The 20772-nt window shown below is 41.3% G+C and overlaps 1 protein-coding gene across 1 annotated transcript in view; it reads left to right on the top strand.

The window, feature by feature from the left end:
* DERA (deoxyribose-phosphate aldolase) overlaps nt 1–9162 on the top strand; it is a gene marked incomplete at both ends in the record, with an annotated part of 52185 nt that extends 43023 nt beyond the window's left edge. Inside the window, 3 exons of the mRNA XM_079542735.1 lie at nt 2750–2862; nt 7285–7434; nt 9106–9162. Of these exons, the coding sequence (XP_079398861.1) occupies nt 2750–2862; nt 7285–7434; nt 9106–9162 (320 nt within the window). The remainder of the gene's footprint in view (nt 1–2749; nt 2863–7284; nt 7435–9105) is intronic.
* Nucleotides 9163–20772: the final 11610 nt, after the last annotated feature.

Genomic DNA, 20772 nt, shown 5'->3' with positions numbered 1-20772 from the left:
GTAATGCTGTAGCATGGTGCAGCTTAAGCACCACTGACTGCCTGGGCAGGAAAACTGCAGATAAAAACAAACGCAGATTTATAGGAGGCAATGTTAGTGATGAAGTTTGATTACGTTTAAATTGCAGGACACTGAAGCATGCATGGTTTTGTCTCAACTTCCCAGCAGGTTGAAACCTAGCTGCATGCCAACCTGCATCAGAAAGACAGGTATCTGGAGCATATTACAGCATACTGTCAGAATGTAGTCAAGGCATCTCCTTACTTTGAGCCAGCAATGAAAGTTCCCTTTCTTACTCTAGGGGATGTCATAGAGGCTTCATCATTCAAAAAAGAGACAAAATGGACTAAACCAAATCTGAAGTGGAAGCAGATGCAGTTCCAGTTGACTTAAGTGGATGATGCACTGCTACGCTATGTTTGAATTAGCCCTCTTCTCCTCACGATTACTTTTGATAATGAATGATCCCACAGTACACCTTTTCTAAGAAGAAGTAGGTTCCCAGGGGTGAAGTATGCTCTATTGCAATTAAAGAACTTTTGTCACTGCATTGTGTCAGTGAAGGATCAGACACTGCAAAGCAATTCTTTTTGCTCATTTCTTAGCTTTTTGTAATACTGCACTGCTGAATTTGTTTTAAGCCCACCCAGAACAGCAGGAAGGTACAAGAAAACTACATAAGTATTCAGAACAGACGGTGAGGAAAGTTGTGTAAAAGTGAGAAAACGTGAAATAAACAATGAGTCAAGGTTAACTCTCCCTCTTTAAATAACACATTTCTTTTTATATTGTTACTGCATTATATCAGACCATGGCATTAAATGTAGTAATTTGCAATGTTACAATTACAAAGCGCATAAGAAAGGAGTTGTTTCGCTGTTTACGGTATTATACAGCTGGCTTCATTAAACACACACGGGATTTTTTTGTTATCACTTTAAACAGCTATTTGAAATATTGTATTAGACTGTCAAATCTGAGATCAAATTGATGAAAAGTTGTATTAAAAACTTGATGAAAATTGTTTCTATTCTGAAAGATCTTTGTGGAAATATTAAAATATTGATTTATATGCAAAATTTGTTCAGAGAAAATCATTGGCTTTTTTTTTTTTTTGTTAATCTGCTATCTTCCTTTTACATATATGTAACACATGTAGCACACATATATATGTCCATTCAGAAACATATATGTAAGTTGGTCCAAAAATAATGCCTCCTATTTATTTCCGTGGAAGCTACAACAGACACAAAGAGCACAATAACACTATTCAGTACAGCAGATTCTCAGCTACTTGGCACTCTTAGTCACTACCATTCGCTATGCATTTTTGCCACCAATTAACAAGAGTCTGCATTCTGTGCTCATAAAAATTTGCACCAGCAGAGGTGACCCACTGTTTCACAGCTACTGTGATGATATTGTTGCTAGGAAAATGGCCCATCTTTATCATCAACCTGAGAAGATGAATGTCACAGAGCGCCAAATCTGGACTATACAGCAAGTGTGGTAGGACAGTCCAGCCAAGGCTGGCTATGTGCTCCTCAGTCTTCAAACCAGTTCTAGGCCTGGTGTTATCATGTTTCAGGAGTAAAGTTATCTTATTCTCTGGCCTGACTCTGGAAGTTTGAGCCTTCAGCTTAGTCAGCATCACGGTATAGCGGTCAGAATTGACGATCTGTCTAAGTTCCAGGAAATCCAGAATGATTACCCTTTTTCTGTCCCAGAAGATGGTGCACATCACTTTATCTGCTGAACGTTGCATCTTGCTTTTCTTTGATGGGGAATTCAGTGCGGCTACTCCATGGACTGACAGTTTGACACTGGTTCATAGTAATGACAGCACTTCTCATCACCAGCAATGATGTGATCACCTTCAGCCTTGCATTGGTTCAGTAGGTCTTGACAAACCTTAATATGGTGATCTTTCTCTTCCTCGCTGAGCATTCCTGAGACCCACCTGGTGCAAACTTTGCAATATTCCAACATTGCCACCATCGTTTCCAGTGCATTGAAGCTGAATCGTACACATAAATAACATAGTCTGCAGTTGTAACCTACAGATTTGCATACAGACGAGCTGATAGAGGTGTTCTTCATTTCGTGGTGTGACAGCTTAGCGCGGCTGTCCACAACTTGGCACCTCCCACTGCTCACATCTGCTGCTTGGTTTCCATAAAATTTCAGCAAGCATCGATGAGTGTCAATGGCCGGCATTTTTTCCACATGGAGGAATTCAGTGACACATCTTTCCTTCATATGCACTTCTGTATCAGATACCATTCTGTTAGATTGCCCCTCTGTTGCCATCTATCAGACGGAAACAAAATGTAATAGAATATTGGTGGTAAGGTTCAACCTCTACTGCCATACCACCAACATCAGTTTCTGATGTTGTGAGTCAATTTAGTAAAATAGGCATTAGTTTTGGAGCAGCCCTTGTAATATACTGGAGTTTATTGAAAGGATAGTTCATGTGATTTCTAGAGCAGAGAATTAAGATCTGAGGTATTCATTTAGCCCCTGGGATGTCTGAGTTGTTCTGAAACCAGATGGGTATCTCACCTTCCTGCTTTAGTCTTTGCAGGTGCAAAGTTAACATGGACTTTAACATGGACAACAGGGATGTGTAAAAGGGATGCTTTGTAATTGCTGCGAAGGATGAGGACATCCTTGGAGGGTGTGAAGTGCACATATGCACAGTGGTTCTCATTCTAAAACCACCATAAAGATCTTTACTTCCTTTCAGGTTCTGATTTTATAAAGACATCTACAGGAAAGGAAGTGGAAAATGCGACTCTTCCGGTCGGAGTAGTCATGATGCGAGCCATTAAAGAATTCTACTGGCAAACCGGCTTTAAGGTAATTCTCGTGACCCTTCTGAAAATGAACCAAACAGGTTTACTCAGAAGATTGTAAGACTGTAAAATTTTCAAAATACAGTATATGTAAATCTGCATATATTAGCTTCCATGATTATAGAGCAATAGGTAGTGGGCAATGGGATTTCTCTGTTGTATGCCTCTTTCTGTTTACTAGTAATTTAAACAGAGAAAAAATCCAAAACCAAAACACACTTTTGCCTTTCCTCTCTTGAGTAACTGTCAGTTAATTCCCTAAAACCTCATGCAATTTTGGTACATCGCATGACGCATTTAGTTTTGAGTTTTGTTTTACCATATAAGATATTTAAATGGTCATCTCAAGGATGGGGCAGATCTCAAGCTGACAGTGATTGGCATACTCCCATAATATAGCCACCAAGAGTTCATCCAGAGAACACAACTATTTTCTGACTTAGCTACGACAACCCAAAGAGTAAATTCTGCTCATTTCTTCCTTGCTGGAGGAGCTTTCAAAGGCAACAAGAGGATCCAATTGGATCCTTTTGTTTGAGATGGAGGGAAAGCAAGACAGGCTGGGAGAACATTGCACCCTTTATCTGATAGTCAAGTCACTGTCAAGGGAGGGTGGGGAGGTGAGGAGTAGAGAGGAGTCTATGAACTGTCTGTGCATCTATTCTGTCGCTAGAGCAGAGACAGGAGGAGGTTATTCAGAAAGGCTTATGCCACCTTCCATTTCCTATATCTGCAGACAATCAGAGCTTCTTCTTAGATCATAGAATCATAGAATGGCCTGGGTTGAAAAAGACGTCAAAGATCATCTAGTTTCAATCCCCCAGCTGTGGGCAGGGTCGCCAACCACTAGCTCAGGCTGCCCAGAGCCACATCAAGCCTGGCCTTGAATGCCTCTACAGATGGGACATCCACAACATATCTGGGCAACCTGTTCCAATACGTCACCACCCAGATCTGCTGCATGTACTCAGCATTGGGCTTTTCCCTTACCTGTGGCCTCAGGGAGGGAGGTGTCATTTAGCTAAGACTCTCTCCTCAGTTCTGGGCCACCTTTCTATTCTTTCCAACTTAAGCTTCATTCCTATCAGCAGATGATGTGATACTGAGACATGGGATGATCAGTGGGACAGAGGCTGAGATGGCTTCAGGGGCTGTTGGAGCTTGAGGAGCTCATCACAACAGACTACATGTGTCCTTCTACTCTCTGTTGTTGTCTGGATGAGGCTGGTATGGATCCCTGGGCTGCTTTCACTCCTCTCTTCCCCAGTCTGCATCTCTGCCTGCCACGCAACAGCTCTGGCCTCTCTCATAGTCTTGCTTTTGCAGAAGCATCATTGCTGCCAACTGGAGGCAGATCTCTTGGGCCAGGTGACTCGCCTCCACACAGGTGCCGCTTGCAGGAGCCATGTGGCAAAGGCTAGGCGTCAGCACAGCTTTGTACATATAATTGGATACAAATGTTGAATTCACCTTTTGCTTTAAAAGAATGTATTCATGGTATAAAATGTGTTATTCAGAATGAGTGCTTATGTCTGTGTATGTCAGAATTAGATGTAAACTGACTTTGTGTGCTTTTATTAACTGAAGACAATATTATCAGCGACAAGAGATTTCTAAATGGTTTCTTTAACAAACTAATTTTGCTGCTGTAGGGATCCTTTCTAGCAAGGCGTTGGCTGGGAAAAACAGGTTAATACAGAAATTAAACTTCTTCGAGGATAGGAACAAGTTGCAGAGTAACATTTATTGAATGATAAGCTGTGGTGGTGATATGAAAAGTGTGCAGTATAATGGGAAATAATCTTTTCCTGTCATTATTGAAGGACATACATAAATTGGTTTTTCTGTTGGGAAAACCCCCAATCCAGAAAAACTTATTACTTTTAATAATATAAGGTGAAGAGAAAATTCTTGAGGAGATGAACTTATTAAGCAAAATAATGAAATGCTGTGAAACAGCAGGGAAGTGGTAGCTGGACTTTATACCGCTTTCGAATTAAATGCCCTCCCCCTTTCCTTTTCGTGTCTTTATGGCAGTCAGATGTGCAGTAAATGGGGGAGGGGACAGACTTTCCTTTGTCAATTTTTGGGGGTTTTTTTGTTTTTTTTTTTTTTGCAAAGAGCTTTCAGAATTTGCTAAAAGGGAAAGGAATTTTGCATAGCGTTTTTAGTTATCTTATTTATTAACAGTATTTTACTTGTTTTTACCACAGGTTATCTTAGAAAGAGCTGTAGTATTTCTAGGAAGAAATCTAAATTTGAATTTGATTAGGATTTCTCTTCCTTAGGGAAAACACAGTCCCAGTATTTTAATTTATTGTCTAGAGCATGCTTTTCCAGTTGATGTGCTTTAAATTCCTTTTGGAAATCTAATGTTAACAGATGTATGCATACACTTACGCATGCATCCATCCATCCACAAAAATATAGTCCTTGTATTTGGATTTATCAAGCTTTTCCTGTTGTTGTTCTTTATAATCTTATTGGAAATATGCTGTTATCACAATACTTCAGTGTTAAAAGAAGGATTTATTTTGTTTGTTTGTCCTGAAATCACTATTAAAATTACCGAATTTATTTAAAATGACAGATAATTTTAGATTCTATTGTCATAACCATAAGGTACAGAGAAACCAATCAAGGCAGTGAGTTTTCAGGAAAGTATATACAGAAATCAGAATGATAATTCTTTCACAAGGAGGCTGAAGAGAAGGACTAACCAAGATAAAGATGGATGGCAGAAGGAAATGTAGAAAGCATCGCTATGTGTTACTGTACATGTTGTTCAGATTTTCGTCTTTAATGCAGATAAGCTTTTTCTTAATTCTACTTATTCTTCTAGTATTTTAAAAATCTGCAGCTGGCCAACAACTGATGTAATGCATGCGACAAACTTTCTGACCAGGATTTTGATAGCTCTGCTTTACAAATGCTGTCTTAGAATGAGATATGTGTAAATGGCACATAACTAGAAGGGTGTGCAGTAGGTTGTCTCTGTGCTGGCTCATGGGATCATGAGATTCAAAGCATGCTTTGCCTTAAAGATAGGTTTTTCCTGTCATGTCCTAATAGACATGGCAGTTCACCTAACCAAGTATGACACATCTCTCATCAAGTGTCTGAAAGCATATCCAGTATCTGGTGGAAGGGAAGTTTTACAGTTCCTGTAGAACAGAAAAAAAAAATCCATTTCTTGTAGAGAGACCTAATTTAGTCTTCATTTAGTAAATTTTAGTGAAAAAGTTCGAAATAAGTTTGAATTTACAACCCAATTATGTATTACTCTGACACTTAGGATTTTTAAAAAATACAACTGCCTCCTATTGCTCTTCACACAAGTCAGCTGCACTGCGTGCCTTATTTCGGCATGTTTGACATTACATAATTGCATTTATACTTGCTGATTATTTTTTTTTTATAAGATTGCAACATGAGCAGTATTTGATATTGAGCTGGCAGTGGGCTTTTGCAGCCCAGAAAGCCAACAGTATCCTGGTCTGTGTCAAAAGAGGCATGTCATGCAGGGCAAGGAAGGTGATCATTGTCCTCTACTCTGCCCTTGAGAAGCCACATTGGAAGTACTGTGTCCTGGTCTGGGGCTCCCAGCTCAAGAAAGAAGTGGGATTTTAGGAGCAGGTCCTGAGGAGGGCCACTAAATGGTCAGAGGGTTGGAGCACCTCTCCTATAAAGACAGCTCTCCTAAAAAAGCTGGTCTTCTTCATCCTGGAGAAGAGAACGCTCTTGGGAGACCTCACTGCACCTTTCCAGTACTTAAAGGGAGCTCATAAGGCAGGAGGGAAATCAACTTTTCACATGGGTAGAAAGTGATAGGATGGAGGGATGATTTTAAACTAAAGGAGGAGAGATTTAGATTAGATGTCAGAGGAAAATTTTTCAGTGGAAGTGTGGTGAGGCACTGGCAAATGCTGCCCGGAGAAACTGTGTGTGCCCCATCCCTGGAGGTGTTCAAGGCCAAGTTGAATAGGGCCTGGGCAGCCTGAGCTGCTGGGTAGAATCATGCCCATGATGGGGATGTTGAACTGGATGAGCTTTAAGGTCCCTTCCAACCCAAGCCATTCTATAATTCTCTGATTTGCAAATAGCCCTGGTCCTGCCCAAATCTCTTGACCTAATGTGTTGCGGGCAAATTTCAGTCAAACTCAGCTCCTGAGAAAGTGCACAAGTATAAAAGTATTGCTCCCTCACTTGCTTTCACTCACAACAAAAAATTTGTCTTTCAGTGTGAAGACTGAGGCCTGATGGATGACTTGCAGCACTAGTCCAGACCAAACACTGCTTACAATCAGATATTTACCAGAACAGAGTTTTTTATATACACCACAGGCAGATTTAGACAGCAAGTCAACAAATGCTGATTGTTCTTTTGGAGCTATAATGAAATATTGCAATTTTTTTATATATATAGGTTGGATTTAAGCCTGCTGGTGGCATTCGGACAGCAAAAGAAGCTATTACTTGGCTTATGCTGGTAAAAGAGGAACTGGGAGTGGAATGGCTGAAACCAGAGCTCTTTCGCCTTGGTGCGAGTAGTTTGTTGGAAGACATTGAGAAACAGGTTAGTTGTTAATAGTTTTCAGATTTTTAGAGAGAAGCAATTATCTTTCTAAATGTACTGGCTTACTGTTTTTGCAGAATTTGCTTTTTGGTGTTGTTTAAGAGATAATAGAACATGCATTATTAACAAGTTCACTTCTAAAACAGTATTAGTTTAAATTTGGCCTGTCATTACAGACCTCTGGGACTTGGGTATCCCAAACATCTGACAATTCCCTGGGCCAGACTCACAGTGCAGTAAGCAAAGGAGCTTCATTTGTACACATGCAGTCTTTTGCTAACACTCAGCAGTGCACTCCCCTGCATTTCTATCTGCTGCCAGTTCAGATAGCCATCAGGAAACATTACAGACCCTTTGCGTCAATGTATTTCCATATTGTAGAAAAAGTCCTGTCATTCTACAAATTGTACTGCTGATAGAGAATTTCTTATGTATTGATTATTTCCTGGGGAAGAAAAAGCAATTGCCTATTACAAAGTCTAATTGATTTCATTTTTTGTGCAGGCAGAACACTATGTTTCCTGGCAGACAAACAGTGTATGAGATACAGTGGCAACGCGTAGTTTCCAGTAGGAAGAACTGTTTGCCTGTGACCTGCCTCACTGGAGTGGGGGACCTAACTCAAAGGACACAGCGTAGTTGAAGTGACAGAGTGTCATAGGAAGGACTAAAACATTAGGGGTGCTCAACTTTACTCCCATTAAGCCCTCCCTTTAACTTTACTCCCTTTAAGCCCAAGAGATGAGGTGATATTAGCTCTAACAAAAAAGAACAGTTTCATAGTTCTTGTTCTGTGAGAGAATATCTGCTGTGTTGGGGGACTGAATGAGAGAAAAACATGAAACTGTTCTCTTGCCCATCTTTCCTAGCAACTGAAGTACTAACATGTTATAAGAAAAGTCTTAACAGCTCAAAGATATCAGGTGAATATTGATGACATTTGAAAACCCCTGGTTCCCTCTTGCAGTGAGAGTAATGCAGTCTTGCTTCACTGCCAGGCTGTTTCTGCCTCTCACTTGACCTAAAATCATGTCTCTTGTTATGACAAAGCATGGTGAGCTTATTTTTTTTGCCACTGCTATCATTGCTGGCTCTTACACGACAGCTAGAGTATGTGATAGTTTGTTCTGGTTTCTTAACAGTGGCACCTTTTTATCTGCCAGGGATTGCACAAAGACCACAGTTATGACCAAAGCTCTGCTATTCTGTGTCATCTAAAACTATGTGAGATAAAATGTATCAGCTGTTATATTCACAAAAACAGATATGTATAAGAGCAAAACACAGAAAACAGGGAAACACTCAGCCCTGAGGCAGTGAAGAGCCATATAAAAGCATAAGCAGTTTTGAATCCTTTGAATATTAGAAATAATACTGCAGTCATCAAACCAAGATTACAATGGGAGAAAATCATTGTCTTTTACTTGTCTGTTTTTGAAAGCAACAGAAGTCTTTTTTCTTTTTCTTTCCAAGCAAGGCAGCAAGAGCTCTTAGTTCAAATCCGATAAACAAGTATATGAAGGCATGCTGCATCATATTTTATGAACACACACATACACAAATAAATATCCATCATCTTCTTGTGACATGCCTTTAATTTGTGACTTTCAGGATACTTTGAAATTTACAGTCATATATAACTCCATCACGAATATTCTTCTTTTCTTGCAGATTTTCCACCACGTGACTGGCTCTTATGCACTTCAACACGACCTGGCAATGGCTTAAACACAGAATCAACTCAGGATTATTTTTATAAAAGAAGCCTTTAAAAAAGCAGCATTCAGAAGTCTTCTGACCACTGAGTGCGTTCGATAGAATTAAAGGCGTAATTCTCTCTTTTTCATATATTACAGCATTTAAAAATATGTTCAAGTCTGCTGGTTGTACTTGATCAAAAAGTGGAAAAAAATGAAACAGTTAAATAGTTAATACTTACAGATTTGCAAAGTTAATCTTGCAAAGTCTTCCTCAGCCCAGCCTGAAAAGCTTATTAATGGCAACACTGAAATACTATGAAGAAGATTTGGGTGTCCTGGTAGCACTGTGCAGGCTGAGAAATGAAGTATCTAAAGAATGTTTCATATTGCTAATTAAGAGCTACAGATCTTGGAACAGCTTTCCATTCACCTCTGACTAGATCTTTGGTAGGATATGTTGCACTATTAATTGTTATGTTGATTCGGTTTCAAGCAGTGTAACCTGATAAAATGAAACTTGGTTATTTCTTTCTTTTATAAAATCTTGGTAGCAAAAAAACCTTTTTTTTTTAATTTTTTTATTTTTTTTATTTTTTCCCCCAAACTTGGGCACAGACATCCATATTTAGACCCTTGAATAAAGGTGGCTTGATTTCTAGAACGGCTGAGTATCCACAGTTGCTCCTGAAGCTAATGGGAGCTCTGGGTGATCAGAACAACTGAAAATCAAGCAGCCTCTATATAGATGCCTAACTATGCATTCAGGAGGCTATTTTCAGGCATTTCACTCTTAAAAATTTTAGTCTGTCTTGCTTAGAAGCTCCCATTCCTGTCTCCTGTCATTTTTAAACACAGTCATGCAAATCTTTGCATTTTAATGTAGGGGGGGTTGAGTATCAGTTTACAGGTTTCTACGCTATGCTATCTGAACTTTAACTTTTCCCTTCCAAGAGCATTTCTGTAATTTATAAGAATTGTGTTCTATACAGAGTTTCAGCCTTAATGAAAAAGCACTTTTCTCAGAGGACATTAAGAATAATACCTAAATCATCAATACCTTTTGAATATCAGACTGGAGCTGGTAGATTCATTACTTCAGAGCTACATTCTACTCACTAACCGGAGTTGTACTAAAATCTTAATTATCATCATGACTAGTCTCACTGACTTAAGTAGGTCTCATCAGGGAAGTAAGAGGAGGAGGATTTTGCTATAAATCAAGCTGCAAGGTGCATTTATTACAAAAAGATCTTGACTTCATAAAGATAATAACTCAGTTATTTATCTGGCTAAGCCACCTGAGTCGCTCTGTGAAACACAGCATGGAGAGATTTGGCCTTCTGAAGAATCTTAGACAGCCTGAGGAATAAGCAGATGGCAAAGCATTACTGGGTGACTGGCTGTCTTTGTCTTGTCCCATTCAAGAGACAGCTAGCAACAGCGCAAGTCCATTAGGAAGCAGAGTGAGGGCTGGAGCCTGGCACTCCTACATCACTCATGGTAGTGCTGAGAGCCCCAGGCTGAGGTGATGCTTGGCTCTTGGGTTGGTAGGTGCATGAGGAGGGGAGGCTGAGGCTGAGCAGGCCAAGAGAGTACTGGGGCTCATGCTAGTGCTGACCCATGAGACAGCTAGAGCTGGAAGGAATGGTCTGACATGCATTCCAAGCTCAAGTTGGAGGCTGGTATTGCAGAGCATATGTCCCCACTGATGGAGAACTAGAAACGTTCTCAGTGTGGTCTTTTGAGTTTGTACTTGCAATGGTGCTTTTAACCCCGACCAGCACTTCCTCTGCAGTCTTCCATTTCTTCCCCTCATGGGTGACCGTTGGCTGTTATTTATTTCCCATTGTCACAGAGGAATTGAGACTTTATCTAGGTTGTTGCAGCTGGTCATAACAGCTGCACAAAGTGTATGAAAGGAGATGGGGACCTGAAATCAGTAACCAGGAAGGGGGCAGCACAGCACTGCTGAATAGACTTCAAAAAAAGTTCAGATTTAGCACTCTGCTTCAAGCCATTAAAAAAGAAGCAGGCAATTATGCCTGTTTATCTGTATCAATACATCTATATTTAGATAAATAAATTTCAGAGTATAACATATGTTTTGTGGAAGTCAGTCTAGTATACTAATCATTATTTTTGTAACACTTATTCATTTAGGATTTTAAATAGCTTCATTTTGTTGACTACCTCATTTTGCAAATAAGTGAATAAATTCGAGAGGAAAGTCAAGTAGAAACTGCAAATCTAGAATATCCTGTATCAACTTATTTACAAGAAGAGGGAACTGGGAGAAGGGGTAAGCTTTTTTCCCTGGTTTGCAGGAAACAAAGATATTAAATAGTAATTATATTCAAAGTGCATGTATCAGCTGGGGCAAGTAATACTTTGATATCTTTATTTCATCAGTAGTATAAGTTCATTCTTTCATTTCCTTTCTGAAGCAGAGAACATACGTTATACACAATAGCACATGCTTCTGAGACAGAAAAGGCTGATCTACGTTTAATTTTATTTTGCTCAGTTGAAACTGGCTCCCTGCCTCCTCTGGGGAAAAAGGAAAAAAAAAAAAAAAAAAAAAAAAAAGGAACAGCAACTTTTATCCAAATCTTGGTGCACTTTTGCTGAAATTACCAGTGCTGACATCTGGATGGTACATAAAGTGTGCAGTAGGAGTAGAGGGAGGGAATTGCATTTAATTAGATGTAACCTACCCAAGAGAACAAGACAGGGAAATGTCCATCTGGCTAGTTCTTATTAATAGGACAACAAAGGATAAAAGTATTTGTAGTATATGAAGACACCATTGTTGAAACTACCAGTTGACCATTTTTGTTAGAATCCTAGACAGCCTGCACTGTAAGTTGAGAAGTAAGACTTGGAAAGAAAGAAGCATCAAAAAAGGTGACAGTCCTTTCACATCCTAGAAGGAAAGAGTAAGCAAGTGATCATAAGGTCCCAGCCAGCTATTCTGTAGAGATCTTTCCTCTGATCCAGACAAGTTACAGACCCTTCCTGCAAGGACCTACAGTAACAAAGGAAAGCATGACAAAATTGTTTTAATATCCTTTAATAAAATTTAACTCTGATGCAAGAAGGGATGCCAACAAGATGCTCTAGCCGTTCCTGATGAGTCTAGTGATTTTAAGTGGCTCTGGTTTGAGCACTAGGGTTAGCATCCTGTGGGTTGCTAATTCTTGGAAACTGCATAAGTTGTGATCTTCTGGAAGCAAAGCTTTCTTGAGGTATAGCAGTTTCAGATCTCCCAGTTCGTTGGAGGTGTTTGAAAACACTGAACTGTAAAAGCATCAATTTAGAATTGCTTCCTTAGCTGAGAAGAAAGCAATTTTTTAAAAGATGTTAGCAAATGGAGGAAGTGGTTGTGGAATTTATTACACTTGTTTTTGTAAGTCTTGCTTTCTCTAAGGGAGGAGTAGACAAAAGAGCTTCAGAGGTTCAATTAATAAAGATAAATGTAGTATCTCAACAATATGGTGCTGTATAAAACCAAACCCTCTGGTGGATGAGGTTTTGCCCAGAAAATCAGGAAAACTTGATAAGCTCATTTTTCCATTTCACCAGTAGCAGTGAGATCTGTTTGTATTCAAAGACTTATGTAAATTATCACATACTTACTAATTTGCAGCAAGCAAGCAAACAAACTAGAGAAAATCCTGTGTCTTGGCAAAAGCCAATGCCAGGGCTGGGCTGGTGATCCTTCAGTATAGGGATTCCCATTGCCATTTTAGCCCAGAGAGCAGATGCACTCCAGGTCATATCTGACAAGGCACGCTGTCCTAGCTGGCTGGCCTCACAAGAAGGCCCGGGGTCTTGCTGACCAAGGCAGAGCAGTTGGTACAGCAGAAGGAAGGGATGCCAGCCAGAGGGACTTTGATAAACTCAAAAGGTGGGCCCTTGTGAGCCTAATGAGGTTCAAGAAAGCAAAGTGCAAGGTTTTGCACTTGAGGCAATCCCAGACATTATACAGACTGGGAGAACTCCTTGAGAGTAGCGTTGCTAAGAAGGACTCAGGGTTCCTGGTTGATAAAAAACTTCACATGAGCCAACAGGATACGCTTGCAGCCCAGAAGGCCAGCGGTATCCTGGGTTCCATCAGGAGAGGAGGGAGGCCAGCAGGGAGAAGGAAGGGACTGTACCCCTCTATTCTGCATTAGTGAGGACCCAGTTGGAGTCCAGCAGGCATCCAAGTCTGGGGCCCCCGGCACAGGAAAGATGTAGAATTTTTGAAGAGGGCCCAGAGGAGGGCTATGAAAAGGATCTAAGTGCTAGAACACCTCTCCTATAAAGACAGGATGAAGGAACTGGACTTGTTCAGCCTGGAGAAGAGAAGGCTGTGGGGCCTATGGCCTTCCATTTTTAAAGGGAGTTTATAAACAAGAGGGAAATCAACTTTTTACACGGATAGAAAGTGATAGGACAAGGGGGAATCATTTTAAAATAGAGGAAAAGAGATTTAGATTAGATGCTGGGGAAATTTATTTTCTGAGTGAGTGATGAGGTGCTGAAACAGGTTGCCCAGAGAGGTTGTGGATGCTACTCATTCTTGGAGGTGCTTAAACCCTGTTTGGATGGGGCCCTGGGCAATCTGATCTAGCAGTTAATCTAGCAGCTGGCAACTCTGCCTGTGGCAGGGAGCTCAATGATCCTTGAGGTCTCTTCTAACCTAAACTATTCTATGATTCTATGGCTTGCTTCAGGGGTTACCAGCATGGCTGTAGGACCAGTTAGTGCTAAAGCTGCTTGCCTGTAGTGATAACTGCTAATCCATTGAGAATATTTTTTTGCCCCTCAACGTCAGACCTGAGCAACCAGCTTCTGAGGGGAAGCTGGAGAATGCATATTCTCCAACATTTAATTTAATTACATGTAAGTTGATTAAGGATGTTATCTTCATTTCCAAGGGAAATGAAACATTCATTCAGAGTCGTGTCAGAGCTCTGGCTGTCAGGTTTCTTTCTGCTTTCTGCAGCTTCAGTGGGGTCTTGGTCTTTCCTCACAGCACAGGCGTTGTCTGACCCAGAACACGGCTTCTTGCTTTAATGTTCTGAAGGGCCTGAATGGAACTAGAACAAAGAGCAACTATTCCATCCAGGCTCTAACAAGAAGGTTTTTATGTTCTAGTTAGCACAGATCAGCCCAATTCCAAAAAATTCAAATGCCTTTGCCCCATCTGGTAGCAACTGTAACAAGGCCTTTGGGAGGCAAGTGGCAGAAAGATGTAGATAAAGGGAAAACAGAGGGGCAAAAAGAGAAGTCGCAAGAAGTAAGAGAGATTGTCACCACCGCTGTTACTGCTTCACAGAATTGTAATCTTTTGTATCTCTTCGGAACAGGAGGTAAATAATAAAACACAGGGGAGGGAAAAATTTAAAATAAATGTAGTGTGTGAGTGCATGTTAAAACAGATGTCAGATTAAAAATAACTGTAAAGGAAATTCTACTGTAGGGGGAAAGCTGCTTTTTCCTTCAGCATTTTATATTCCACCTTCATTAGGCGGAAAGTGAACGAACTGTAAAGGAAAAGGGGAACTTTTGTTGATTCCCTCTGAGTGCTCAGAGAAGCCTAATGTGAGTGTGGGGGCATGTTATGTGGTGCGGTGCTGCAGCAATTCTCAGGGTGAAGCCCACAAGCAGCAGGGACGTTAAGCAGATGCAACTGCGTGTGCCAAGCTCTGGGACTTGGAGCTTTAAGCCTGCGGTGCTGCATATCCAGATAGTTTCATCCACTCCATTCTCCTTCAGTCCCTTCAGGGTTGATGAGTCCTCTAATGTTTAAAAAAAATAAACCCTGCAGCCTGCTAGGATCATGTTATCCAATAATGCCCCTCTAACTATAGATTTGGGCACCAGGGACTTTCTTCTAGTTTCTTCAGCCCTTTTAAGCAAGCTGTGTCAGTGTTTGACGACAGCAGAGCGGGGAACATCTACAAACATATTTTTCCCCACATGGCTGCCAAATCACACTGATCATTGGAGATGGCAAGTACTCATGAAAATGGCAGTGCCATTCCATAAAACAGTCACAGCTCTCTTCTGCTAAATGTGCTTCATGATGGCTCCTTGAAATTTGTGATCTGAAAAGTGGCCTGGCCTGTGCATGTCTAAAGCCAAAGAAGCTGTAAATAAACAGTTGGAAATTGTGCTGTGGCTGGACTGGGAGCTGGAGTGCTAGCATGGGTAGTTCGGCTTGTTCCCACATATTCCTACAGTGTTTCAGAAACAAATTCCCACAACTCCTATTTCTTTCAGACACTTAAGCTAATGAGGAAGCAGCTGAGACAGGAGTAGAAGACATCCTAGCGGCTATCCCTGCCAGGCTGAAGGCAGAGCGGTATCCCAACTTTCAAAACTTGTATTGGGCTCATACAGTAATTGGCAGGGAAGATCGCAAACCAGAATCTTCCTAATGAGAAGTGACGACAAGTAGGAGCAGCTTGTCCTTACAGAGGCTTAACCTGGAACATCTTCACCTAGCCAGCTTGGGTTTTAGCAGGTACGTTAGCAATGCATGAGAGTCCTCTGCTTGTGAAATGCCTTGCATTGGACTACAATCAGATCAGGCTGTTTTAGTGTGCTGCAGAAAGTGTTCAGAGAGGTTCTGCAGGTATTTAAGGCCACACACTGTGCTCATATCAGCTCTGTCCAGTCACAGTGTACCTGTCTCTGTGAGATACTGAGAGAGATGTCCCAGTGGCAGCGACTGCCCCAACCAGACTGTGGGCAAGGTGCGGGGCTGAGGTCTCCAGTAGCCTTCACCTGTGCTCCTTCTGTTGATCTTGTGCCATTCGTTGCCCACCTCTGCACCTCATTGAAAACTCAGGACCTTCTGCTCAGAGTAAATTAATAAATTAATAAATGGAAGTCACTTCTGCAGGACGATAACCATCTGCTCCTAAATGAACATGTGTTTTCAGAGTTGTATCCACCGGGCAGATTTCTTTGTTAAGCAATAATTCTGTTTCATTTTCCTGAACAGCTCTGCCATTTTCTCCATTAGAGGGCTGTAGAGCCGTGTGTTACATAATTTTAGAACACAAATGGATATATATATATGTTTGGGGCCTAATTTTCTTCTGTATTGCTCTCCTGAAACTCAGTGAGGTGTAAAAGTGGTGCAATACAGAACAACAATGCACAGCACCTTAGAATACACCTTAGAATACATCAAAGCTCTGGGTTTTTCTGACAATGTTCAGAAACTCAGAGCTGGTAAGATTTTTAGACACATGTATGACAGGTGAGGCAGATGAGTGAGTCAGTTGCTGCTAGCATGTTTGAACACACTACAATTGGTCAATAGGATATGTTTTGAGGAAAAAGTAGCAAAGAGCACGTGCAAAGCACATGTAGAGCTTTGAATTCTTAAGAACTACAAGTATTATAGGCAGAGGCTAGACTAAGAATCATAAATGTTATAGGCTCCATTTTGCTCCAGCTGTGATACTGACAAGCTAGTTGTATAGACTACAATTTCCTAGGTAGATATCTTCCTCAGCTGAACTTTATTCAAAACAAAAACAAAAACAAACAAAAATAAATAAATAAAGCTGGAAAAAAAAAAAAAAAAGAAAACATATTGTGGAATGGGATATTTCAGTCCACACCTGGAAATTTCACTGTGCTGAGTTTCAACACTTCAGAGCATGAGCCATGACAAAGGAGAGATTGGCCCCTGTCCTTGCCACTTGCCTTCTGCTGCATTTATACAATGAAAGGTGCTAAGAGGAGCAGTGCAGGATGGATGCAGCAAAACTCAAACATCAGCTGAAAGTTGGGACAGAGGGAGAGAAAGACATTGGCCCAGTAAGTCCAGTGCAGATTAGAGCTAATGGGAACTAAAGGAAACAGTGAGTGCAAGTGCAAGCAGGGAAAGGAAAATCACCTGTGGATCACCTGTGTGACTTGGTGTAGGGAACCTGCTTTGGCAGGGGGGTTGGACTTGATGATCTCTGGAGGTCCCTTCCAACCCCTACAATTCTGTGATTCTGTGATTCTGTGAAAAGGAAAGGCATGGGGGGAAGATGCCACAGAAGATGAGAATTTAGAACTGGCAGCTGAACAACAGCAGGGTGATCCAAACAAGAAGAGCTAGAGTGAACTCATTGGAGACAAAGTGCCTCATCATAAAAGGAGCAATACTGAGACCAAAAGGAAATTGCTCACTGACCAGATCTCTTGCCTGTGAATTTAAATTTCGGTAATGGCTGGAAGAACAACAAATCAGAGAACAATGTCACTGAAAATGGCATTTACAGAGGCTGAGATGCAGTGGCATGGGCAACTTTAAAACTAATATTTTGTAATTTTGAAATGCTTTGTCTTTGAAACTAATATTTCTTCCTTGTTGCTTGTTGTGCATTGTGTAAGCTTATTTCATCCTAACAATTAACTCATTGAGGCAGAGATTGCTTTTTTGCCCTGTTTTTGCACATCACTTGCTGTAAGGTGTTGTGGTTCATGACTAGTGCCATTACATGTCATATTAATGCAGATAGGAAATAGTATGCTGGTAGAGATCTATAATAAAAGCTAAATGTGAATTCTAACAGTGGAGGAAAATGGTGGGAAAACACAAAACACTGGGAAATTATTAGATGCACCAGGCAAAAATAACAAGTGGAAAATTGGAGGTGAGTACCAAAGAATGGTTCTATAAGTGGTTAGGTGAGGCTGTTGGGCAGCCCACTGTGGAAGCAGCAGAAGCCCCTCAGCTGGGACTTGGCTGAAGATGAGATAACTGTTCAGAAGGCACAGGACTTTACAGGGTCACAGACACTGGATGGTCTGGATGCTCCATCTCCAGCTTCTGTGATTCTGCACAGCCTTCCCCAAAAGCCAACACGATGGAGCACATCAAAAGATGCAATTCTCACAGACAGTTTTTGAGCTGAGAACTATGGAAAGAAAGTTGTTCTCATCCATGAGCTGAAATTGAGAGTACACACTAACCCAAAAGGATACCAGCTCAAAGAGCACTGTATGAAAATCTTATAAAGCTCTGCAATGCTCCATAAATAATTTTCAAACAGGAAGCTTTTTGTTTCAGTGATAACAATACTAAAAAGGAAGAATGGCAAATATCCATGAAAAAAAAAAAAAGGCTGAAACAGTCTGCACCCTATACTGATGATAGTTTTAATCACTTCCAGAGTTACACACACAATTATCAGTCATTTATTAAGAAACACAAATGATCATTACAGAGGTATAGATTAATATAGGCTGAAGCCTGGTGTCGTGCCAGTGGTGCACCACATGATGGGCAGACCATGGAATAAATATTCCAGCATGTCACTGTGCTATGAATTCTACAAATGAAAGAAATTAAAAAGCCAGGAGCAATTTTGAAAATGATTTGTGATTGGTGGTGCACTTAGGAGTGCTTTTATTGTCACAGGAACATCTCCTTTCACATCCTTAAGGTGAAAGCACCACTCTGCTTCGCTTTGAGGTTCTGGGGACAGCCTGTGACTGCGTGAGGTGTGGAGGCAAGCAGTGGGGCTTGTGCTGGTGAGTATATGTGCACTTAGCAGCGTGCAACTGCTTGTGAGGGTTAGCTTTGCACAGCCTGAGGGTGACAGAACAGCAAATTGCTTCTGACACTTTAAGTATGCGAAAAGACACCAGTTGTGGGGTGGTTTGGTTTTTTTCCTTTTACAGCTATACTATAACTATGCTCTGAAGTGCACATATAAACATTTTATAACATAGATTTGGACTAGCACTTGAAAAATAACCTGAAGACTGGTTCTTTGGCGGAAGGTATTCCTATCAAAATAGCAATCTGTTGCAAGTCAAACTTTCACTCCATGCATAAATGATGCAGAACTTAGTGTACTTCTAATGCAGATGTTACTAGAAGTTTTACTAAAATAGCATGTTAGTATTAATATGGATATGTTATCTTAAATAGAAAGTGAATTCATCTAGAATTGAAAGGCAAAATATTTTAGTTTGCAAGCACTGTACTCAGTGTAAAGAATGGCAGCAGTGAAAGTGAGTGAATCATAAAAACATAGAATACAAATGTTGGAAGGGACCCATAAGGATCATCTACTCCTGTGAACTCCTGCTTCACAGAATCACACAATTGTAGGGGCTGGAAGGGATCTCTGGAGCTCATCAAGTCGAACCCCCCTGCAAAGCAGGCCCTCTGCAGCTGGCTGCACAGGTAGGCATCCAGGCGGGTCTTGAATATCTCCAGAGAAGGAGAATCCACCACCTCCCTGGGCAGCCTGTTCCAATGCTCTGTCACCCTTACTGTGAGGAAATTACTTCGCTTATTGGTGCAGAACTTCCTACGCTCAAGTTTATGGCCATTCCCTGCAGGAACACCCAAAAATCAGACCACATTACTGAGAGTATTGTCCAGGCACTTCTTGGACTTCACAAGCTCAGTGCCATGGTCACTTCCCTCGGAAGCCTGTGTCAATGCCCAACCACTCTCTCAGTGAAGAACTTTTCCCTGATATCCAACCTGAAAGTGAAAGCTTGGATATCCAAGAAGGATAGTTAATCCTCCCCCAGGCCAATGATACTGAGCCACAGACACTAACCTACATGATGCCTTGCTGTCTTCCTTGTTCCTCCTTTGGGCCTGCCTTCAGGCATTTGGTCTTGTGCTTTTCATTTTTCTGGGATGGCATGAGGACTTCCCACAGCAGCGTGCCATGTACACACACCCAGCAAGGCTGGCTGGTTAGATATCTGCAGTTTTTTCTCCAGCAACAGGTAGACCTCAAGTCAAGAAGCCTATTTCATTGCTGCTGCTTGTGTCCACAACTGTAATAAAGCTTTTAAAAATATGTTCTACATAGGTGTTTATTCAAGGAAAAGGCTAATAGCTCTCTTAGTGTTGCCTATCATTAGGTGACTGTGAATACCTGATTCAATCTAAAACGTCTCCTCCAGACCAATGTTTCCATGTCTGACTTCTCAGAAAGGGTTAATTTTGCATCTCTATACTGATCCTTCTCCATCCTGGGGCTGTGTAGGGAAACAACCTTAAGAACTTGGTTGGAGGTCGGCTCTTCAAAGCTAGCAGCTCAGGGGCTGTCTTGTGATACCCTGCATGTCTTTGCTTTTCCTTCGCTGGTCTTTAAACTCCTGCGAGGTTCTTTCACCCTTGTGCAGGGATTCACACAGCCTCCTCTTGGCAAAGTGGCTGGGATAACAACAACCAATGGAGAGGATTGTGAGTGTAAATGCTGTGTGTAAGTGGGGTACCCCAAACTATTTGCCTAAATCTTTATAAGCCTGAAGAGGAAGAAGATGACCACTAAGTAGATTAAGGAGTATCCAGGGTCCTACAAAGACGCTTGTGAAGAAAAGAAGGTGCCAGCCCGAAAATGTGCCTAAAAATGAGTAACATGCAAAGACAGATTCCATGCTTCATGCTCAGCTCCCTCAGGGTTGGTGCTGCCTTCTCCTCACTGGATGTCACAAGTGTACTGATGATGTGGTTTACAGTGCACACGGGAGGGGAGGGTGACTGCCTCAGGGTGCCTCCTCACCCTCAGGGGGCACATCACCATGTGGATGTGAGAGGAGGGGGGTGGTGTCAAAGCTCTGAAGGAGGAGCTGCTGACTCCCTGTGAGGGAGTGGAGAGGCAGTGCT

The sequence above is a fragment of the Tetrao urogallus genome (genome assembly GCF_951394365.1).
Source record: "Tetrao urogallus genome assembly, chromosome: 1".
NCBI lineage: Eukaryota > Metazoa > Chordata > Aves > Galliformes > Phasianidae > Tetrao > Tetrao urogallus.
The sequence above is the reverse complement of the archived record's forward strand: the minus strand, read 5'-3'. Positions and strand labels throughout refer to the sequence as shown.